Source organism: Carassius auratus, chromosome 19, assembly GCF_003368295.1.
Source record: "Carassius auratus strain Wakin chromosome 19, ASM336829v1, whole genome shotgun sequence".
In the NCBI taxonomy this organism is placed as follows: Eukaryota; Metazoa; Chordata; class Actinopteri; order Cypriniformes; family Cyprinidae; genus Carassius; species Carassius auratus.
Window position 1 is genome coordinate 8,819,353 of NC_039261.1, and position 15,652 is coordinate 8,835,004.

Below are 15,652 nucleotides of genomic sequence, written 5' to 3' on the forward strand. Positions count from 1 at the left end.
GTAGTGCATTTCTGATTAATACACAAGAACAAGCATATGACAGAATCATATGATCAGTCTTTTTATATTAACTGAAATAAAATGCAATAATAGCGTTTTACCTGTCGATAAGAATAGAAAGAGAGAGCACGTTGTGTTGGTTAAACTCTATTGTAGTTACTCTATGCAGACTTGAGTAACATCCTCCCTCCCTTGTGTTTGAACCCTGTTTTGTACCTTGTGCTGGTCAGTTATTTCGGTGCAATGACAAATTAAACCGAATTAGAGCGATCCAGGAGGACTCTTCCACGGGACAGTCGGAGCACACCGGATTTCTGCGGAGATCTTCATTTATGTGATGAACTAACAGACTGTGCTAGAATGTCAAACTTTGCGAACTGCATCTGACGAGACGAGGACAATAACTCGCCGAGAAGAACGTTACACAAACTGTGGGTTTCACTTGAAGATCAACATGAAGTTCGCCCAGATCATGCTGAAGAACAGCTCGAAGCTGAACATACCTAAACAAGTGGACAGGTTTTCAAAGTTCTCTCCGTCCCCGCTGTCTATGAAGCAGTTCATTGACTTTGGTGAGTTGTTTACATGTTTGAAAGGGATCTGATGGAGACAACTCATTGACTGTGTCTGAAAACCTACTAGTGAGCACTAATAAAAAGTATAAATCTAACGTTACTTGTGCAGTATTGTGGGCTTCTGCATTGTTCAACTGTATGCAGCTGTAATGCAAAACATGATGTCTAAATATGCAGCTCTCTAGGTTTTGAGACAGCCTTCCTATCTTACTGTTATTATGAAGAAAAGATTGCATAAAAAAAATCTCTCAAATGACTTAGAATATAGTTGTTTAATGATATATAAATTTAATATCGCCTCACAAAATAAACTGTACCATTGATGTTCACACATGATTCTTACTAACGTAGTCCCGTCTTGCTCGCAGGATCAGCCAATGCCTGTGAAAAGACCTCCTTCATGTTTTTAAGGCAAGAGCTTCCTGTCCGTTTAGCCAACATCATGAAGGAGATCGACTTCCTCCCGGACAAACTGCTCAGCACTCCTTCAGTGAAGCTGCTTCATAGCTGGTGAGATCCACAGCTGACACGCTGTTCTAGACTCGGTTTGATGGATTTCTGCCTACTCCAGGCTCTATTATAAAGTTTTTACAACTCATATGACATGTATGACCTATAGTGTGCAGCACATGACAACAAACGAAAGGTGACCATGAAGTCATTTAGATAAGGACATTGACCTTGTGTTGGTGTGAAATGTTGATTCAGAACATTGTCAACAACTTTGTCAGCATTTTCCAGAATTATTTAGTCACCATTCTAGCTAGTTCAGGTTGGATAGTAATATGTGTTCAGATAACATTTTTGTTCATCTTTAAGCTAAAATGCATATGGATATATAAAATTTAATAGTGATCTGAAACTTGAACCTGAGGTCAAAATCATTAATGCAGTTTACATCATGAAAACAAAGATGATGGATAGACAGCTGGCTTTGTGCTTTTTCATACCATAAAAGAAGTCATTTAAGGAATTCCCATCCCGCAGACAAGATAAGTAACAATCTTTCTTAGTTTGTTAAAACTGAAACATTAATCAATTAGAATGTGAAAAAATAACTTTGAGTTATAAGTTATTTTAAATATTAGCAAGTAGAATATGTTTGAGACATATAAGAGTTGTTCTCATGAGGATGTTCTTTGTTAGTTTTCTTTTTAGTATGTTTCATTTATTTAAAATAAAATATTTATTTTGTATTTCTGTTGTTACATTAAATTATTCCAATAAATAACAGCGAGATTTGTTACAGTTTGTGAGTACATTTATACAATTTACAAAATGATACAATTGCCCTTGGTTTTCCCTATATGGAACAGATCTGTTGTTGTTTTTGCTTCTAAAATGTAATTTTAAGTCTTCATATGTGATAGTCCGTTTGTTTCAGGGTTTTTTGTCCTCAAAACTCTAGAATCATGCTGAGATCACAGCGTGAACTAAATGTAGCTTTCAAATGTGTTCAACCAAATGTTATTATGCGGTGTCAGGTAGCATGAGACACTGAACACAAACAAGTGTGAAGGCTGCAACCTTCCTAGATGTCTCAGTGTAAACAAGTCCTCTTTGACACTGACACAGAACACTGTCATTCAGGGGGATTGGAGCTTGTACAGTGGGTTCATTGTGTCACGGTTAAGACTATTGTTCTCTGTGCAGCACATCTCTCTGGTCAAAAGTCACATGGGGGGATTGATTTACTCTCACCATTAAATGATCAATGCAAGGCTGTTTAATCACCATTCAGCTTTGGCAAAGCAGTGATAAGAATTTGATCAGTGGTTAGAGTAAATACCTGTTTGTGCTTTGCACCTCTGTTAGCCATTCAAATAAACAACTTCATCAGTGTTTCAAATAGGGCTGGGTATTGGTACAATTATGCAATTTGATTCTTATCGCATTCGATTTAATTCAATTTTGTGAAATAGTGGTGCACCTGAATACATTTTTTTAATCAAAACTCTGAAACTGAAATTCAAGTTTTCATTCAGTCAAAAAAGAAATAAAGAAAGTTAATTTATTATTCATTTAATAAATCAATTTAAAAATAAAACTGAGCTGTATTTAGGTCAGTCTAAATATAAACCCTGATTGTTTGTTTCCTCTCAAAAACAGGTATGCACAGAGTTTGATGGAGCTTGTTGACTTTTTGGAGAAAGACCCTGATGATAAAAAAATCCTAACTAAGTAAGTACAGTATTCAGGAGCATTCTGGGAAATCCAAAGTCATTAATCTTACTCGTGTTTAGCTCATGTTTAACTTGGCTGTTTTAAGTGTGTTTAACTGGATGGTGTGTCTCCTAGATTCACAGAAACGCTGATCAATGTCAGGAACAGGCACAACAATGTGGTGCCCACCATGGCACAGGGAGTCCTGGAGTACAAGGAGGCCTTTGGCGTGGATCCCGTGACCAATCAGAACGTCCAGTATTTTTTGGACCGCTTCTACATGAGCCGAATCTCCACACGCATGCTGATGAATCAGCACAGTAAGTGTTGTGCTAGCACATGGTAACTAACATCATAACACTAAGACTAAAGTACTAAAGCCCAGCCCAAGCAGGATGGATTCTGTCTCAACTGAAACAATAGATTAACCATCTGCTGATAATGTAATGTACCAAAGCTTGATAACCAATGGATAAAAAGTATATTTTAAAATGCTGTACTATTTTGTCTAAATAATTTAAAATGAAATGCGTATGGTGAATTTAGGCATTATATCGCACTGCATGAGAAAATGGATTTGAGATTTACTAAAGATTTTAACAGTGTTATGAAATTAACTTTAAGTGAGCTTGGCAAATTAAATGCAAAAATAGGTGAAATAAGCAAATGCAGTTAAATATCTACTACGGACTTAGATAAACTACTGTCCAAAAGAGATGTATTATTTAAACTGAAGTCATTTGTAACATTATAAATGTATTTACGGTCACTTTTGATGAATGTAATGTGTCCTTGCTTAATAAAAATGATAATTGCTATAATGAAAAGTTACTAACCCCAAACTTTTGATCAAGTGTAGATCTTATGTTATCCAATACAGATAATTAACAGTCATTATAATATGAAAATAACCAATGTAGTACCCATATATTGTGCATTCCTACAACTAAAATGTATTTAAAATGTGTGTTCGTTTTAGCGTTAATCTTCGATGGCAGCACCAATCCAGCCCATCCCAAACACATTGGCAGTATCGACCCAAACTGTGATGTTGTGGAGGTTGTAGAAGGTAATTAACCATGTTCCTTGCCTGTGTAACACTTTTATTTAATCTGTCAAAGAAAGCCAATAAACTGTGGGTATAATGACATTGTAGGCCCTGCATGGGCAGACTCATACTGTGTCTCACACTTTCTCTCTCTAGATGCCTATGAGAGTGCCAAGATGCTGTGTGATCAGTACTACTTGACCTCTCCCGAAGTGGAAATCAAACAAGTGAACTGTGAGTGAGAATTTTCTTCTCTCTGAATTTCAGTCTTTGTGTGTCGTATGCAATAGCGAGTCATGATTTTTCAGAAAACCTGAACTCTGCAGTGGAGCTCTCTACAGTCTTTTTTACTCTTATTTGCTTATTTACAGTCTTATTGATTCCACGTTAGACTGTAGTTGTTTGATAGTGTGGGATGGTGGCAACAAAATGATGGTTATGCTGTGAAATCTTATCAGCCAAGTATGGCCTGAAATTCAACTTTTCACCTAAAAATTCACTGCCTTTAGTTTAATAAAAAAAAATGTGTCACCTAGAGTGCATTAAATTGATCAAAAGTTACAATAGACACATTTATAATGTTGCAAAACATTTATATTTAAAAAAAAATGCTGTTCTTTAACTTAATATTTTCAAAGAATCCTAAAAAAAGATAAACATTAACCAGCTCAACTATTTTCAACATTAATAATAATAAGTAATAAGAAGAAATGTTTCTTGAGCAGCAAATCAGCATATCAGAATGAATTCTGAAGGATCGTGTAAAACAGAAAATGTGAGTTATGGCTGGTGTAAAATCAGCTTTGCCTTCACAGGAATAAATTACATTTATATAGAAAAAAAAAAATTTATTTTACATTTTTTATAACACTAAACATTATTACAGTTTGTACTGTGTTTTTGGTCAAATAAATGCAGCCTTGGTGAGCATAAGGGACTTCTTTCAAAAGCATTAAAATAATCTTACAGACCCCTAAACAGTAGAATGGTGATGTAACCGAAATTTACATTTTACAGTATAAGTACAGTAAGATGCATAATGTGGATTGATAGTAATAAATAATAGCATTATTATAAACTTTAACGATTATGCAACCACATTTAATAAGTTCTTAAATCACTTATCGGTGAAGACAGAAATAGCGCTTTATAATCTTATCACTGTGTGTCTATGGAGAAATGGATGGGATAGGAACAGCACTGTGTACTCAGTTACGTAATGGCAAAATGTTGGCATGATCACTTGTTTTAACTCTCAGACATGTAAATAACAGTGTACTATTGTCAAGCAAAGAGAACCTACAAGGTTGAGTGACCAAAGTAACAAAATAGCCAGCATAACCTCTATCATGTGCTTCATACCTGACTAGTTTGGGCAGCATGCCAGTGTTGATTTCTTCTTAGCATTCTTAACATAAACAATGAATGTGGGCCTGCATATTATACTCTTGTTTTTTTGGGTTACTCAACTGTTACTGAACTGATATATCTGTTGTTTTTACAGTTAAAGGAACCAGTGACCCTATACATATAGTTTATGTCCCTTCTCATCTGTACCACATGCTCTTTGAGCTCTTCAAGGTACTTGAATCACTTTATAGTAGCTATAGCCGTCACAATGATAGTCTTAAACAAAGTATAAAAGAAGCAAATGCATCATCATAACTTCACCCTCATATTGTTACAAACCTGTATGACTTCTTTACTTCTGCAGAAAACAAAATGAGTTTTTACAGAATGTTGTTACATCGCAGGTGGTTACAAAACACGAATATCTGCAAGTGTAAATGCAATTTAAGAGCTAGATTTTCAGATTAATGATTAAACCCTGTCTGGTCCTTATCCAAAGCTATTGTATGGATTCAGAAGCTTGGAATATAGTGAACAAGTTTTATGGACCATTCATTGGTGCGTTTTGGGCTGGAAAAGAGCTGCATTGACATTTAGCTTAACATCTCCTTTTGTGTCCCACAGAAGTAAGAAAGTCAAATGGGTTTGAATTGACTTGACCATCAAGCAATTGATGGTAATGTGGGTTTTCTCTGTAACAGAATGCAATGAGAGCAACTGTGGAAACCCATGAGAACAGCCTGCATCTACCACCAATCAAAGTGAGAGTGTCTTTAGGAAGTGAAGATCTGACCATCAAGGTGAGCTTTATTTCAGCACGTCAGAACGCATGCTTTTTCAGATGCAGAGATGTAACGGGTCAGCAAAAGCTGAATGCTTTCTCTCTGTTTTAACTTGGAAGAGCAGTGAGAGCCAAAACATGTTTGTAATGACTCTTGTGGTATATATTAGATGTCTGACAGAGGAGGTGGAGTTCCTTTGAGGAAAATCGAAAGGCTTTTCAGCTACATGTATTCAACTGCACCGAGTCCTGTGACTGAAAACAGCCGTAATGCTCCCCTGGTAAGAACCTAGACTGTCTAATTAAACATACTGGATGCAGATTGTCTTTGTTTTGCAATGATACCACATGGTAAATCTTTGATCCACAGTCATGTTTTCAGGTAAACTGTGAGCTTACGGAGTTATAAATTAGCAGAATTACCAATAGTTCAGTTTATTGTTTACATCAGGTTAGTATTGTAATGCAGTTTTAATGTTTTATCTTTCTCTAACGCACTTACTATGGCTTTCTCTCTTTGCAGGCTGGTTTTGGCTATGGTCTTCCTATTTCCCGCCTTTATGCCAAGTACTTCCAGGGAGATCTGCAACTCTACTCTATGGAGGGATACGGCACATCGGCAGTCATATACCTAAAGGTACACTCTAGCACTACCTGGTTAACTGCTTCACTGTTTACTACTTATGTAGGAAGTGTCCTCATAAGTGAATTTCTGAATTTCTTTGTTCATGTAAACCTGTATGACTCTTTCTTCTGCAAACCACAAAAGATGATATTTTGAAGAATGTTGGTAACCAAATGGTTTCCGTTTCAATTGACGTTCCATTTTTTTTGTCCAGTTAATGAAAGTCAGTTGGACCTAGGATGACCATATGGGCCATTTTTACGGAATGTGTCCCTGGCAGGATTTCTATATTACCTCAAATATCCAGGTTTTGGCTTTTTACGCTGTGCAGATCGATAATTGTAAGACATTCACAAGAGCTATTGAAAGCAGATGGCTCCTTATGCTTTTGAATCACTCTCGCGTTACTTTGGTGTCTGAATTTGTTCAGACAAATGAACAAATGCTGTTATTCTCTATGCTATTATTTGGTGACTGCGCAGGAAGTCAAGCTAAATGAACAAGCAAACACGTGCACATATTTGCAATACTTGGATCGTTCTCTGTAGATCTCACCTCCTCACGTGCCACGATTGGTCGATTATGTCCAATTCCTGCATGTTATTGGTCAAACTACTTTGGATGTTTTAGCCAATATAAAAGTCCTGGCCACGACGTGTCCCATTTAAATGGCAGACACCAAAACTGGTCACCAACATTCTTCAGAATACCTTATTTTATGTTCTAGCGTAGAAAGTAAGTATTAAAGGGGTCATGCGATGCGATTTCAGTTTTTTCTTACAAGCTCTTGGTGCATAAAGAAGATGTGTAAAGTTGCAAAGACTAAAGTCTCAAATCAAAGTTAAGACTCTGCCAGACCCCCTAAAATGGCTAATTCAAACACTCCCCCTCATGTCTACGTCACTATGTGGAAATATTTGCGTAATTCGGCCCAAATGTTCACGTAAAGAAAGGTGTGGTTTCAGTCACCGTAGTTAGTGTTAAAGCAGTCATGTCAGGGAGATGCTGTGTGTTTCTAGGCGAAAGCAAAAGCACTTTATTTGGTCTTCCGAAAGTAGATGCCTTTTGGAATCTTTAAGATTACTTACATAAGAACAGCAACGCATTTTATGGACAACCGTTTCGTGAACCTAGGATCGAGGACTTTGCTACGACAGTCTGGCACTTCTGAATCAGCTACTGGAAGTCTGTTTTGTGATTAGTTTAAGTATTTGCTATTGAATGTTCAAATGCAGAGTTTTGCGTGTCGAGTGTGAGAGACAGAGTCGCACAGTGGAGTCAGTTGTCTTAACCGTCCGTGGCTTGTGTACTGCAAACACATACAAGCTCATCACTGTCTGTAACATCACCCTGTTCCTCTTTACGGCTTGAACTGATGGTAAAACTAAGCACATTATTAACGGTCTTTACATTTATTTTAAAAGATGAAGCACGCGATTATGGAAAGGGGTGTTACATTTCCAACGAGTGCTTGCAGTGTTCAACCAATCACAATGCACTGGGTCAGTTGGCCAATCAGAGCAGACTGCGCTTTTCGGAAGGCGGGATGATGCGTTTGAGAGAGGCAGGGCATAAAGGGCCTACAATAATGTATAGTATTTGAAAAATAATGTGTTTTTTTAAACATTAAAGCATGTCAGCATATTCTGTTACAACAAATACACAAAATAATGATCTTTAAAAAAGCATCATATGACCCCCTTAAAGGTTTTGCAGGACATGAGGGTGAGTAAATGATGACAGAGTTTTTATTTTTGTGTGGACCATCCATTTATGGTGCAGCCTCAAATTTAACAAGTCTCTTGGTTAATTTGTATGAATGTAAGCATACACGATTAACCGCTCATGTAAATAAAATTTTCCTCATATTATTTCTGAACATATATGATGTATAAAACAGGTTTGTACAAGTCATAGTTGTAGTTCATGCGTCCTTTCTGCAAAAATATTTAACAAGTAATTTGTAAGTAAGTCTTTCTCATTTGTTCTCCCCCTCTTTTTAACAGGCCTTATCCACTGAATCAATAGAAAGACTTCCTGTCTTCAACAAGTCAGCCTTAAGGCATTATCAAACGAGCACGGAGGCAGACGACTGGTGCATCCCGAGCAGCGAGCCCAAGAAACTGGGAAAGTACGAGTACGGTGTTTGAGAGGAATGAGAAGCTCATACCATAAACATAAGAGCTGAACTATAGTGGAGTTCATTTGGGTAACCATCAATGTGACTGTTGAATTATTTCAGACGCTTGAATTGATAATTGACTTTATGAATGTTTCAGTCTGAATAACAAGGGCATTTTTGTCTTCCACATCTCACATTGCTTATAATACACCATGCACTTCATTTGCTGTGCTAACTCTTTCATTCAGAGTTTCACAGGACATTCTTCTTCAGTGGTGTCAGAGGCTTCAGTCGAATATACTAAAGCTGACAGGTTGTTTGAGCACTTGTTGATTCCTACACATTACCACAGATTCTGTAAGTGTGTTTTAGAGTAGAGAACTTTTTAGTCAGTGGGGCCAAGTTACCAGCTTTGTGTGAGTTTGTGACTCATGTATTTCTAGCAAATATTTGGGAGAACACACAATAATCTGAAAGTAACCAAGGCTTTATATAGTTTGTTGGTTAAAAATATTAGATTGACCATAGTTGTGTGTTGCTTTATTGTGATCTTGAAATGTTCCTCTAACAGTTGGACCTAATGTCTAACACTCCATTTAATTTTGAGTGTAAAAATGAGATGCTATCAGTAAGGCCAAATCATTTCATAAACGTGAGAGATGCTGTCACAATGACATCCAAGTTACTTCACTGACATTAAAAACAATGAATTAAATTTGACACTCTATCTAACATGTAATAATATTAGATTGAGTTGTTTTAGGAGAAACCGACAAAGTAAGTTTGGGCCCAGGTTCATCGCTATGTTATTCATTTATTTAAAACTGGCCAGATGGATTAGACAGTGTTGCTTTTTACTATGTGTGTGTGAAGCTTTTTGGCCACAAAATGTTATGATCTTTGTGACAGCAGCTTCTGGCTGAACATTTCAGGTATTCTGTATGAACAAAAATGACATGTAGCTCTATTTGATTCATTTTGTTTGCATGAAAACACTGAAGAGGCAATATTTTCCTTATTTTCATTTGCGTATAAATGAAAGACGAATGAAATGGCTTGTTTTTAAATATATTATCTCAGGATTGTGCTGATTTGCCTTTCTAGTTTTGTCTGTTTTTTTAGTCATTCGATTTTGTTGTTTTGTTTTACTTTTACTGTAATATTTGCAAAGTTGGCTTTTTGAAAGCAATGTAAAGGACCTGTATGAATTTTACGGGAACTCAAGTGGCAGCAGCTGCTCTGTTTCAAGTGACACTCACGAGCAGTTTGCTCTGCTAGCATGTATTTGCCTCGTTCAGAGATGGAAGTATTTAGACAACCTCAATAGATCATTTGCACATTTCAAGCTGTAATCAAGAACTGACATGTTGATGTTATTCGTTCATACCTCATAAGCTTCATTTACCGTCATGTTGAGCTTGACATACCCATCCTCGTGAAATCACACCTGCTTCTTGACGTGTTCTTGATACACAATCCTGTATTCACAAAGAAGCAACTGTGTTTATGAATACACAGTGCTATCCATAAAACTCACTTGTGCAGTGAGAGAGTGCCATTTTCTGGACTATTAAAACAATGAATGAAGAAAAAATAAAAAGTTTTCCTCTTTTTCATGTCTTTTTTTACATTTCATTATACGGAATATTACAGTTTGGACATTCTTCTAAAGGACTCATTTCAAATCAGTCAAAACAGGTTTGAAATGACATAATGATTTTTGGATTACTTCTTTTAAGGAGCGCTTTGTCATGCACCACAAAATATTGTTTATTTGTTTTACATTGTTTATATTGTAATTGTTTACATTACACTATTTTATATTGCTAATTTGTGTTGCATTGTTTTCAGTATTATTTCTTTTGTTCATATTTTTATCTTTTTTTTTTACGCCACCATACAATAGTTTTGGGGTAGGTGTTTTATTTATTTATTTATTAATTCATGGTGTTTTTGAGTCTCATGAGTCTTGAGTCTTTTCAAAAAAAGTTCAAAAGAACAGCTTACATATTTTAAGTAGACCTCTTTTGTAACATTATAAATCACTTTTGAACAATTTAATGCATACATTATATATATATATATATATATATATATATATATATATATATATATATATATATATATAGGCTACTGAACAAAATTATAAACGCAACACTTTTGTTTTTGTCCCCATTTTTCATGAGCGGAACTCAAAGATCTAAGACTTTTTCTATGTACTGTACACAAAAGGCCTATTTCTCTCAAAGATTGTTCACAAATCTGTCTAAATCTGTGTTAGTGAGCACTTCTCCTTTGCTGAGATAATCCATCCACCTCACAGGTGTGGCATGTCAAGATGCTGATTAGACAGCATGATAATTACACAGGTCTGCCTTAGGCTGGCCAAAATAAAAGGCCATTCTATTAAAGACTATTATATGTAGTGTAAACCATTTCAAAAGTGGTTAAATGGGTGTCACAATCCAGTCGGTAGTATAATTTTGAGTTGGTGTATTACAGTAAAGTTTGTTGTAATCTCTTTTGTATAGCCTGGGGTATCTAGCAGAGGAGCTACATTCTTACTTAAGGACAGGATCTTGGCACAGTCACTCAGTTTATTTCTGGCCTGTATAAGCATGGAACAAAATGATCTTTTCTTTTGCACGTCTCTCCTAACAGCACTTGATCTGGTAGCTGTGGCTGGTGGCCCCGCCCCTCTTGGAAAATAGTGCTATTTTAAGAACCATAACCACACCGCCTGACCTGTCAGTCATTCACACAATGTACTGTTTTTAAAACCACACAACTGCTGCTAGTTCCTCATTTGCATAAGAACAAACACACACAGTGATTTTCCTCTACATTGTGGAGTTGATTATTAGATTATCACTTTAATGTGCTTCAAATTTAATTGAATCTCACACAGTGGAAAATAAAAGTTGGTCTGTAGCATTACAGGGTCAGAGGTCCGGGGCTGTTTCTCTGTTGTATCTCTTCTGGGGAGGATAAGTGGAAACAGGCTGTGTTCTGGGAGGAAGAATCATTGCTTCCAGGTGATATTGTGTGGGGTACAGAGAGAGATGAGAAGAACAGATACAGTGCTATCCTAAACTCACAAGACTCAGTGATCACAGAACTCATTAAAGGAGATGGCAACCTAAAATTAGTGCCGACTAGAATGAAAAGAGCACCTCCACCCTTTAAAAATCCTTTACCAAGTGCTGAGCCCAATGATTTTCAAACAGTGAAACTGTATCTCATAGGTTGAAAGGACAAACATACATTTAGTCACCCCTAATATAACTGAAAAAAGCCAGTATGAAATATGTACAAGCAGTTTTTTATCATATCCCAGTCTCATGTGTGCTTGTTTACTAAATATTAAAGATAACAAGTGGCTACCTAAAAACAGCTGGTGAGTATTGATTCTGTTGAATCCATTCAGACAAAAAGACTTCCATAATTCAATTCCATCAGTGAAGGTGGCAAAATAGTCTTTCGTAAGATATGTAAGTCATGGAAATTTATTTCGTTAAAATCACCCCATTCGTTGCATTTAAGTCCTTACATTTTCAAAATAAGCTTCAATTGCTCCACAGAAGTGAACAAGAATGACTCGTTCGCCTAAAACTGATGATTCGATTTGATCAAAACGAGACAAATGAGAATGTGTACTTATCGGGGTAAGGTATAATAAACATGATCAGGTCTTGTGGGTCTTAGGAACGTAAAACTGTAGTCCACAGAATGGCATACATTCATTAAGATCATTCATATTACCTTTAGTCAAAATCCTGGATCCTAAAAAGTGATTTAACTTGTCAAAAATGACCTTTAAAACCTCCTTCATAGATTAAACTAATCTAAAGAGGTTCCATGACTATTGTGTCATGCTCTCATTATTCAGGGTTAAATCCTGATAAGCACTTCATTTTTTTCCTCTGACAAAAGGACTAATGGCTTAGAAATCTCATCCTATTCATCTGTTATCATTAATGTGCTGTTGGCGCACTCCCTGATATTATCCTCTTACGCTAAATATGGCTTTCCCCCTCAAAAACTGATCTACAGTCTCAGCCGACAAGCTTCAGACCTGAGTTTGACTATACAGAGCTGATTAAAACATAAGGCTTTATAAATGCATGGCGTGGAAAGACCAATTACTTTTGAATGTATAATATTTAGAAGTTCTATTTGGAATATATTATATGTTATCAGCATAAAATCTAATTATTCATTATTTATCTATTAAATATTTATTTGAAATAATACACATTAATGCATCAGCCATCTAACTGTTCCCTAGTAAAGGATCAAATAAAGAAAAAAAACTATTTTGAAAACAAAAAGTAAACAAGTTTGGAGCATTGTTTACATTGTAATAAATTTTGAATTTGAAGAAATAGCCATGAAGGTATAATGCAATGTCAGTATATGATTCCTACAGGCTCCAGAAGCAAGTATTTCTTCACTGATGAGGGAAGAAGGACATGCTGCGATTCGACATTGCATTGCAAAAAAAAAGTTTTGTATTTTATTTTAAAATGTAATGTATTGCTGTGATGAACATTACTCCAGTCTTCAATGTCATATGATCCCTCAGAAATCATTCTAATATGCTGATTTGGTGCCCAAGAAACATTTATAAAGCAAGATAAACTTAAAATAATAATGCATTTTTTTCCCTTATTTCTGCACTCTTTTTAAGCAAAGACCTTACTAAATGTTTAATTTTTTATGTTTTGTGTTATTGCATTATATGTTCTCATTTTGTTTATTTTTTGCAGTGTATAAAAAAGGTTTGTTTCTGACCTCATATACAGCTTCAGGAATAACAGCCCTCCATTTTTCAGTGTACCTGACATGTTCATAAGAATTGACCATAACCTCCGCTGCCCTGGGGTATTCATGACACACCTGCAACACCTACAGTATTAATAGAAAGACAACCAAAAAGAACAACATTAATATTTTAAGATTCATCTTAAGTGCAAACGCCATCTAGTTGACCATAAACGTTCCACTGACACTCTTCAAATATACTGTATGGAATAACAAAGCAGTTTGGGTGGGTGGGTGTTGTACCTTGTGAAACTGTGGTGGACACACTTGTGCTGCTCCGTAGTTCAGCAGCGTTCAGGAATGTCCCATGGCATGATCTGCGTCACCTTCAGCAGATACTACATACATTGATATCCATAGCATTAGTCTTTGGCACGGGCCTCCAGTAACATCTGGAGAAGCACATGGTCACAGTTCCAGCAAGCTTTGTGCACTGTGCCATCTTCTTGTCTTCCACATATTATGTAAGTTAGCATTGTGGTCCAGCAGGATTCTGCAGACAAGATGATGGTCTGAGCAGTAGGTCCGCTCGAATGTTCATGGCCCAGTATGCAGAAGTGATCAGAGGCATATATACAGTCATATACATTCTGGTTTTTTTTTTTGAATGATTCGGATCATCAAACAAATCTTACTATTACACAACGATAACCCAAGTAAATTCAAAATGCAGTTTTGAAATGATCAAATTAATAATAAACTAATAATATGAATTTAATTTACTAAGGGAAAAAAGCTGTCCAAACCTGCCTGGCCCTACATGAAAAAGTAATTGCCCCCTAAATCTAATTACTGGTTGTGCCACCCTTTGCAACTGCTCCAATCAAGCGTTTGCGACAGATGGCAAAGAGTCTTTGGTTCAGTTTTTGGTTCACTCTTCTTTTCAACCCTCTCAATGGAGAGTTTTCGAGCATGAATGGATTGTTCAAGATCATGCCACAGCATCTCAATCGAATTTAAGTCTGAACTTTGACTTGGCCACTCCAAAACCTTAATTTTGTTTTTCTTGAGCCATTCAGAGATGGACTTGCTGGTGTGTTTGGGATCATTGTCCTGCTGCAGAACCCAAGTGTGTTTGAGCTTGAGGACAACAAACTGACGGCCGGACCTTCTCCTTCAGGACTTTTTGATCGAGTGAAGAATCCATGGTTCCATCAAATACGGAAAGTCATCCAGGTCCTTAAGACCAGACCATCACACTACCACCTGAATGTCTGACTTGATGCTCTTTTTATGAAATGCTGTGTTGGTTTTATCCCAGATGTAACGGGACACACACCTTCCAGTAAGTTCAACTTCTGTCTCATCAGTCCATAGAATATTTGCCCAAAAGTCTTGGGGATAATCAAGATATTTGTTTATCAAATGTTAGACAAACCTTTGTGTTCTTTTTGGTCAGCGTTGGATTTTACCTTGGAACTCTCCCATGGATGCTGTTTTTGCCCAGTCTCTTTCTTATTGTTGACTCATGGACACTGACCTTAATTAAAGCAACTGAGGCCTGCAGTTCTTTAGATGTTGTACTGGGTTCTTTTATGACTCATCTGTTCTTGTCTTCTTTAGATCGTGGGTTATGACGTGTTGCTCTTTAAGCATGCTTCATTGTCAGACGGGTTCTATTTAAGCAATTTCTAGATTCAGTCTAGCAGTAATAAGGCCTGAGTGTGAGTGTTTTCTAAAATAATGTGGTTAATCACAGTTATTTCATGATTTAACAGGAGGGGACCATTCATTTTTCACATACAGCCATTTTCATATTTTCCCTTAATAAATTAAATTAAATTAAAATGTATGCATTTAGCAGACGCTTTTATCCAAAGCGACTTACAGTGCATTCAAGCTAACAATTTTTTCCTAACATGTAATGAAATCATCATTTAAAAACAGCATTTTTTATTTACTTTCATTATCTTTGTGTAATGTTAACATTTGTTTGATGATCTGAATATTCTAAGTGTGACAAATATGCAAAAAAAAAAAAAAAAGAAAAAAGGGTGCAAAAACCCTATATATATATATATATATATATATATATATATATATATATATATATATATATATATATATATATATATATATAACTTGTTTATATTTAAGGTGCAACTGGTTGTAGTGTTGTTGTTAACTAAAACTTTTAAAAATATTTTTTGTTAATTAAAATAAA

The 15,652-nt window shown here is 36.0% G+C and overlaps 1 protein-coding gene across 1 annotated transcript; it reads left to right on the plus strand.

The window, feature by feature from the left end:
• Window positions 1-170: 170 nt before the first annotated feature.
• LOC113119362 (pyruvate dehydrogenase (acetyl-transferring) kinase isozyme 2, mitochondrial) lies at window positions 171-10,277 on the plus strand. The gene is made up of 11 exons (XM_026288785.1): window positions 171-572; window positions 944-1,085; window positions 2,685-2,756; window positions 2,874-3,058; window positions 3,718-3,807; window positions 3,943-4,020; window positions 5,291-5,367; window positions 5,838-5,936; window positions 6,088-6,198; window positions 6,441-6,554; window positions 8,549-10,277. The coding sequence occupies exons 1-11, from the start codon at window positions 455-457 to the stop codon at window positions 8,690-8,692; spliced, it is 1,230 nt and encodes a 409-aa protein (XP_026144570.1). The 5' UTR covers window positions 171-454; the 3' UTR covers window positions 8,693-10,277.
• Window positions 10,278-15,652: the final 5,375 nt, after the last annotated feature.

Coding starts and splice junctions, on each gene's coding strand:
- LOC113119362 (XM_026288785.1), top strand. CDS start 455: ATGAAGTTCGCCCAGATCATGCTGAAGAACAGCTCGAAGCTGAACATA. Junction 5,368..5,837: donor TGCTCTTTGAGCTCTTCAAG/GTACTTGAATCA, acceptor TCTCTGTAACAG/AATGCAATGAGAGCAACTGT. Junction 5,937..6,087: donor GTGAAGATCTGACCATCAAG/GTGAGCTTTATT, acceptor GGTATATATTAG/ATGTCTGACAGAGGAGGTGG.